The 8,534-nt window shown below is 36.3% G+C and overlaps 2 protein-coding genes across 2 annotated transcripts; one reads left to right on the top strand and one right to left on the bottom strand.

Annotated features, from left to right (window-relative positions):
- Nucleotides 1-418: 418 nt before the first annotated feature.
- LOC124895185 (serine/threonine-protein kinase Nek6-like) lies at nt 419-3,871 on the top strand (the record flags this gene model as incomplete). Its single annotated transcript, XM_047405626.1, has 11 exons — nt 419-484; nt 600-646; nt 1,045-1,090; nt 1,191-1,271; nt 1,352-1,394; nt 1,473-1,522; nt 1,854-1,935; nt 2,020-2,069; nt 2,207-2,280; nt 2,338-2,407; nt 2,735-3,871. Coding segments are annotated over 11 exons (1,746 nt in total), but the record flags the coding sequence as incomplete, so codon positions are not given.
- Nucleotides 3,872-5,069: 1,198 nt separating this feature from the next.
- Nucleotides 5,070-7,264, bottom strand: LOC124895184. Its single transcript, XM_047405625.1, has 5 exons — nt 7,064-7,264; nt 6,892-6,953; nt 6,350-6,770; nt 6,029-6,208; nt 5,070-5,164 (listed from the first exon to the last, which is right to left on the bottom strand). The coding sequence occupies exons 3-5, from the start codon at nt 6,720-6,722 to the stop codon at nt 5,070-5,072; spliced, it is 648 nt and encodes a 215-aa protein (XP_047261581.1). The 5' UTR covers nt 6,723-6,770; nt 6,892-6,953; nt 7,064-7,264.
- Nucleotides 7,265-8,534: the final 1,270 nt, after the last annotated feature.

The raw sequence follows: 8,534 nt of genomic DNA, 5'->3' as shown, positions 1-8,534 counted from the left end.
ATTGAACTGAAGTAGAAATTTAGAACTTTCTTGTTGGTGTCACACGTGAAGTAGTTTTCTTTCCTCTTAGCAATAGAAAAGAAGAACCAGTAAGTACTTCGCACCTATGATTTTCCGTGAATCAATAACACTACTTTCTTGAAGTGGATAATCTGGATGCGAAGAGGTATACATCTCTCTACCAAATATTCATTTTGATGAATACGCAGTATGGAATATGGACACGCTTAAATGTCAAGTGAAAGAAGTTATGTCATCAAATAGTTGCTCCAATCTTTCCTTTCGAACCAAGCACATTTAGATAAAAAATCTTCGACTCATCTTATAATTTATTATATGAAAAGTTTTACTTGATGGTAAGATATGCTTGGAGAACATTCTTCTAATCTGATGGTAAACGGTTATTTTTCCGTTGCAGGTGAATTTGATAGCTAAACTAAGCCATCCATGTCTATTAGAGTTCAAAGAAGCTTGGGTGGACAAGGTATCCTATCATGTGGTTGATTGGATCAGAAAGTGCAAAATGTAGCCTTTAATAGTTGCGATTATTGCTGCATAAGCTGCACCAGAGAAAAAGCTCGACTTTCTTTTTCTTTCAGGGGAGCTGTATATGCATTGTTGCTGATTATTGCGAAGATGAAAATATGTGACTGATTATCCCTGATTTTGCTAACATTTTAAATGTGTTCCTATAAGGACAGATAAGAATAAAGAACAAAAGGAGCCACTAAACGAGGGAAGGGAAAACAATTGTTAAGTAAAATTCTTCATCATTGTCACCGGCTATATTTTATCATAAAATATGGCTAACCTGTGTTTGTAGAGCACAACCTTTTGCCATGATCGTGGCTGTTTTCAACCTGTGTTGTAAGCACATCCAGGTATCTGGAGAATGAAAGACCTCAGATTTCATAAATACTCCCTCGTACCAAGAACGATAGAAGGGGTAATGAGGTTGAAAATAAAGAAATGAATAGGATGATGATAGAACTTCTTTTGTGGTGTAATCTGAGGACGGTGACGATTTTTTTTCCCCGTGTTCAGGGCGGAGGTCTTGAGGAAGTCTAGAGGAGCACTTTTCCCAGAAGAGGTAGTTAAATGCGATTTCAATACTTATGAAGCTTCTCTGTGCCTTCCCGGTAGCTCAAAAAATTGTGTGTTTTTATGTTTTTTTTTTCCTGCTATTGTAGAAACTCTGCAAATGGCTGACTCATCTATTGTTAGCTTTGGAGCATCTGCATTCCAACCGCGTTCATCATAGAGACCTCAAGGTAAAAACTTGCTGTAATCGGCGAAATAGAAAATCCTTCTTAGCATGAAATGTTTTTAACGTGAACTATTTTTAATTCAGTTATGTAACATATTCATCACAAAGGACAACAACATCAGGTTAGGTAAGAATGCCCGAACAATTGCTTGATTGGGTCGTCTTTGCTTCTTTACTATCCTTCAAATTCAGTTGATTGTCACAGGTGATTTTGGATTAGGAAAATTGCTAGATGCAGAAGGCCTTGCTTCCTCGGTATGAATTTCTATTGCGGCAAAATGAACCTCTTACTTACATGCAAGTTTCGGCCATCTATTGTCACCTAACAATCTATTCAGCATATCTATTTAGCAAGAGAGAAATCCCTTCTCCCTCCAAGACCGAGAAAACCTAAAATTTGCTTTTATTTTCGGTCATAGGTACCAAAATGTTGTGGTGCTCATCTTCCTTTTTATCAAAAGAAATATTGTGGTATTCATCATATTACAAAGCTCCTGTAGCAATAGCACCTAGCTTAATGCATTTGAGAAAAAGACGTCGAGTTGTACAGCTAATCCTTAATTTTGGAACAAATTTCATGTAATAGGTATCTGGCACACAAAACGACATGTGCCCTGAGCTCCTTGCCGGCATACCCTATGGCTATAAATCTGATATATGGTCGCTTGGTAAGAAATAAGAATGTTGATGAAGCAATGTATTTCAGCTCTTTACATCATGCCCCTAATACTAACACTTTAATGTGATTTTACGATACTGTTTGTTTGACATTGCTGCACATCGACCCCTGTTTAAAGCTTCTGTGAGTTGATTTTTCAGCTTTGTGAACTTCGTAAACAATACCTCGAAAAGTTGTACTTGTTACGCAAAAAAAAAGAAAAGAGAAGTTCTTTATCCTGATATCTTCTATATGATATAGTGACAATGTAAATCCAACAGGACAAAACTGGACTTATCAACAAAATAAACCGGGGTTTGTTCTCACCACATCCAATTATATACTCCTCCACCGTGTAAGTATCTTCCTTCTTAGCACGCCACAAGTATAACAAATCAGTCAGTCGACAAAGCGGATTTAATTCTTGCGGGAAACAAATAATAAAAAGCATGCTAAGGAAAACTCCAGAACACCGACCTACAGTGAGTGCGAGCTCCATATGTTCAAATGTTATTCTTTCCGTTTCAATATGTTAAGTCTTATTTTCCTTTTTAGTCCGTTTAAAAGCGAATGTTTCTTTCCTTTTACAACAACTCCTTAATTCTAACTTTCTACGTGGCATGGTTAAAGATCACAAACTTAAATTACATTTTGATACATTCTGCATACCTTTATTTTAAGACCACAAGATTCAAGTCTTCTTTTATTTCTTAAACTTCGTGCCAAATCAAAACCAGAAAAACAAAATGAAACGGAGGGAGTATTAAATTGAGATTCATCTTGCTATATTTTTTTACCTCTACTTATAGGATGCCGAGCTGTTGAGACATCAACATTTGCAACCATACCTCCTCTTGTGTCACAACCCTTCATCTGCGTTTCTTCCTGTGAAGTCCCCGAGCAGAATGAAAGAGAAAACACGACCATCACCTGGAAAATCTATCAGTCCGAGAGGTAGCAGAGACAGACAGTTGAAGCTAAAAGAGAAGAGAACTGTCCTTTACTTTGACGAAAGTGATAACATTCAGCCAAGAAACTTATCTGACAATTATAACACGTTCCTAGCCAAACTTGACACTAAGAGAGTCGATCCAACAAGCTACTCGGTTAGGATCTCTCAAGATAGTGAGGATTCTAAAAGTGGGGAGATGAGTGAGGCAGCTGTTTGCAATGGATATGTTCAACAGGAGACTATCTCACAAACAGAAACTATGATCACTCCAAGCTCGTCAAGTTCAAGGGCAAAAACATGGTCCGAGGAACAAGAGCATGTTTCACCGGAGCATGTCAGTCAATTTGATGAGGGTGATACAAAGAATAACAAGAAAAAAGAGCTTGAGGTGTTGAGCTGTCCACTGGACCATGAGGAAGCAGATATAGTGGAATGTATCTCCGCAAAATCTAGCAGAATGACATTGTCTGATGGAAGATTCAACGAAAAAACACGATCCTTCGATGAAGAAAGCACTTCATCTAATTCACAGTCGGCAAAACTAGATCCAGAGGCAGCACAAAGATGCTGTGTTGCTGAAACTGAAAATGGTAGCGAGTATAGAGAAGTTGCTATTGACTGCTTGTCAACTGAAAGCGATGGTTCACTTCTACACAAGGACGAGCTAGAAAATAAAGAAACCGCGGTTTATGACACCAAACAGGCTAAGAAAGACGCTCTTCGAGCACTGGATGATAAGGTTTCGCAGCTCAAGTCACCAGCCGCATTATCTAGTAAGGGGGACAAAGACGACTGGGGTAATCCCACTGAACAAAGAGCTGAAGCTTTAAAGTCTCTTTTGAAGGTTTGTGCGCAACTACTTAAGCAGGAAAAAATCAATGAGCTTGCTGGTGTGCTGAAACCATTCGGGAATGATGGAATGTCATCTAGAGAAACAGCAATCTGGTTGTCAAAAACTCTCATGACTGCACAAAAGTTGTCCAAGGGGTCGTGATGTTGCACAATACCTGTCTTTTGACCTATAGAACGATCCTCTGTCGTACATAAATCATCAAGTATGTTTGGACTAAACTATTCCTCGAGGCTTAACGTGGTTGAGCATCCCTTAGTTTTGTTTCTATTGTTGTAGGACAGTTGATGGAGATTTGAAGATTATATATAATGTACTTTTAAAGTTGATTTCTACTCTATGATGATACTTACCACATTTTCTGCTGTTAGTTTTTTCTCCAAAACTACCTGCAGACAAAGATTATACATTTCTTCAGCTTCTTAGATATGATTGTGTTATTATCGGAGTCGATTTCTAATATAGTCACTCAATTAATAGTATTATCTCAGAAAGTCACGTTCTGAGAATCAAGAAGAAAGGCTATTAGCTGAGTGACTATCTAAGAGGTCAGCGCGATATTATAGTTGTCTTATAGAAAAAAGTATCAACAATCAAACTATTCCTTTTAATATTCCATTCCTCCAACCTCAAGCCTCTTGTGAAATGAATTTAATATTTTTAAAAAGTCTTTTTTTTATACTATTATTATAGTTTCCCTCATGCACATTTTGCCAATTTATAATAATTCTATGCTGATTGTCATAATTTATTGTTATGATGTTACTTTTCTTATACTTTTCCTTGACCCATTAAAAGTCGTCTCGCTCCCTTTCCCTGTTAAATATCCTACCACTATCACGTTCATGAGACTTTAGTCTTCCTTGATCCTTACTCTTGATAAAATTTATTGTCCTTTATCTGTGACATTTATTTTTCTTTCGTGTCATTGATTTGTGTTTTCTATTTATACTTTACTGTTTATGGCCGTTGACTGGTGTACACTGTATTTGAAAGTTTGATTCTGAGGTTTTATTGGTATTGATATCCTCACTTTAGGATGTTATTCATTGAGACAATGGTAACTTCCGTGTTATGATTGCTAAATTTTGTGTTCTGTGAGTGACTCTCACTGTTTCAAGTGACTGAACATTTAATCATAAGCTAACAGTCTGATGATCAGTGTTTATATTGAAATATCACAGAACATGGGCTAGCCTATGTACTTCCAGTGAAGAGAGAGTTGAGAAAGGAGAAACGTAAGGTTGTGAATGGTGGTAAAGCAAATAGGAGTGTGTCATCTGTGTTGACCTACCTAAAAAAATGAAGACTAGCTTTACTGTTTTGTGGTGGTTGTTGAAGACTAGCTTCTTGAAGAGCTCTCCGAGAGGTGCATTGCATCAGCTTGATATTTGTTGGAAACTAAGTATTCGGCGCGGGAGTAAATAAGTGCAGAAACTAAAAACAAAATTGTAGGAAATTGTTTCGTTGTGTATTTTCATTTTTGTGGTAATACATGTGAAGTGGAAGTACGTTGAAGATGAGGTCGACAATATTCAATACTCGAAAGGTTAACAGAAAACAGTTTGCTGTGGAGTGAACTTCAGATCACGGTGCTTCTAAAAGGATCAAGCATTCATCAAGACAAAGTGAAATGGACATTTTCTACTCATGTTTAGAGTTTGTAAAAAATATGCTTGTTATACTGCTTGTTCAGCCATACAGTATTTTCTTACTTGATGTTGCTTCATTCGAATTTGGAAAGCAAATTCACCGGCTGACTTGTTAATGTAGGATATCATATCATGTGCTATGTCGGAAATGCACTCCTATCAATGTACCATGAGTGTGAAGTATTGAATAGGCATATGACACGTTAGAGGATATAGCGGAGAAGGATGTTGTCGCTTAGGTAGCTCACTGTCTCAATCAATTTTCAGTTCTAAACAAAAGAAGTTTGAACTTTGTAGTTGTGTTTGTTACTTTTTCCAATTGTAAGATGATATATGTGGAAAGTGAGGTCCCTCTAAATTCTTGTTTTCTTTAACTTTAGCTTTAAAGATCCAATTTTTACTCGAGAAATCATAGTAATATGAACTATGAGTTGTCAAAGAAAACTGGGTTACCCAACCAAAAAGAATAAATTGCTCTCTATGGTTTAAAATAATTTTGATACTATAAAAATAAAAGGCTGAAAGTTTAAAATTTGATTGAAGTGATAAGGCTTTCACTTTAAAAAAACAAATACTAAAAAAGAAGTATTAATATATTTAAAATCAAGTGGGTCCAATAAAGGTGAAAAGGTATTTAAAATCAAGTAGCTGAGTTTGCTTCCTTTTAACTGATAAATCTTGCTGAGCACTCCAGAAACGTTATGAATCAGTTCTCTGCAACTCCTCCTGGTGGATAATGCGGTCTCAAAATATGAAAGATCTCTATCAGGTTCTGGAAAGAGTGGTTCATCATCAACAGAGTCCACTGATTCAGCAAGCACTTTTTCCTCTGGCAGAAAACAAGCATCATATTTATTAGAAGCATGGATGCATGAAATCCAAGTTCAGAGTTGTCTTATTTTTTAATTTATGTATTTGAGGGAAAGAAAGGAAGTTTGCAAATAGTAAAATGTCGAATCAGGGACCATACTTGAGCTACTACTGGGACTGCTGGAGTGGTAGCTGTCAGTTGAATGGTGATCAAGTGAATTCCCAACTAAATCTGCTTCATCTTCCAAAGGAGAAAAATATCTAGTAGGATAAGTGAGAGAACATTTAGCTCTAAACCTTTGCAAACCTGGTTCTGAACTCTTTATTTCGGCCATCTCAAAATCCATATCTTCTTTATCAGATCCGCCAGGTCGAGCACCAAGTTTGTCTGCTACATTGCTCCAAGTTTCAGAAGCTGAAGCCTTTTGGGGCTTACTGCCTGATCCTGCTGGCATCGATTCCAAACCCATGAGCCTAGCAACCAAACTTGGAGCTTTCGTTTCGCGCTTGCTTTCACAACGTGTATCGGTCATTCCATTATTCTTTGCATTTGGAAAACCCCCACTGTTCTCATCAGCAATCTACATTGTTCATACAAGAACCAAAAATAATAAAAACAAAAACTTTCTTGTCAAGCTAAAATCTGAGACAATAGAAGAAAAAGAAAGCTAAATATGGGAGTATAGTTCAAGAAATGAGTACCAAACGAAGCTTTGGCTGCTTCTCATCCCCTCCAAACTTTTTTGAAGCTTGTTTCTAGCAAGCTATAAGAATGCAGCACAAAAAAGGAAATAATTTAGCCCTGTAGCTAGAATCACCTTCAAGAAATTAACCATTCTGCTTTAAAAATGAGTGGAATGTAGTAGTAGCTAACCTGGGGAAAGCAGTTTCTTTGGAAACAGCTTCTTAGCAAATCTACGGTTCTGATCAAAGAGCTGAAAGAAAATGCCCACACAACCACAAGGCCTTTGAGGTTGTCTTTCAGTAATAGCGGCTAAACTATCATTCATTTCTCTAGATGAGCTATCATTCATCCTTCAAAATCCTCTCTTAAATTTCTTTACCTTTTCTACCACTCTGCTGAATTTGATTCACACACTTTGTCTTCCCAATAAGATTCTATCAAACATTATCTTCACATTAATTTGGAAAGAATTAAACAAAAGAACCTCCCACTGGCCCCTCTGCCCACCACATCACTCACCCTCTTTATCAGAAAGAAAGTATAAAATAGCTATGAAAAGTCAAACCCTAAGTTGTGTTCAATTATGACAAAACTTTCACGAGAAACCACAGTCAAACAAAGCAAACACAGAACAAGAAAATACAAACAGCAATACCCAGAATGTCTTCAACTTGCACCAAATGTGCTACTGTTCAAGAAAACAGCTAGAACTAGTTATAGTACACTCTAGTAAGCTATTCTTTCTTTTTTTAATCTTCTTTATGTCAGTGAAAAAAGCAAAATCATAATTATTTTAAATTAGTTCCTATATACATGCTTTCTATGCTTTGCTATCTCAAATGCTACAGAATAAGAAAAGAATGCGTCGATAGAGACTAACCGATTAGGCACCAAACAATAATAATAGAACCCAAAGCAATTGCAGCAAGGACAAGACCGAATGTTTTTCAAAATCCAAACTGCCAAAGAACATCAAAATACTTTTAAGAGAAAGTAGAGGGAGTAATAGCAGAGGAGAAGTTTGTCCTCTTAGAGTAAGAGAATGGTGAGTTTATATAGTGAGGAGGGCCGTCCACAATCCCAAATAATGAAGGAAGAATAATATTTAATGGAAGAAGAATAACATATAATGAATCAATTAAGGGGATTATTCCCATAAATGGATGGGGTAAATCAATCCCTTCCACCAATCATGCTATAGTTGCCATAAATAAATAATACCCTATTATAACATTTGAAATTTCCATGAATAGAACAAGTAAAAAGAGATCCTTCCTACTTATTAAATGAAATCAAGAAGAGGTATTTAAATTTACAATAATTAATGTGTGAGGGGATGTCTGTCAACCAAGTATGGCAAGAAAAATAAAAAATCAATTACTGAGATGCTTTTCTCAAATCAAATTGGTACATGATCATACCCAAACAGTCAAAACATGCACATATTAGCCTTATTAAAGATTTACGAAAAAATCCAAAAAATAAAAAATCAATTACTGAGATGCTTTTCTCAAATCAAATTGGTACAAGATCATACCCAAACAGTCAAAACATTCACATATTAGCCTTATTAATGATTTACGAAAAAATCCGAAGAATCATCACATACGTGGTTTTCCCATACAAAATTACCCATATTGAGTAAGAGGCATAAAAAATG

This window comes from Capsicum annuum, unplaced genomic scaffold (genome assembly GCF_002878395.1).
Source record: "Capsicum annuum cultivar UCD-10X-F1 unplaced genomic scaffold, UCD10Xv1.1 ctg80506, whole genome shotgun sequence".
NCBI lineage: Eukaryota > Viridiplantae > Streptophyta > Magnoliopsida > Solanales > Solanaceae > Capsicum > Capsicum annuum.
Note: the sequence above shows the minus strand (reverse complement) of the source record. Positions and strands in the feature narration are given on the sequence as shown.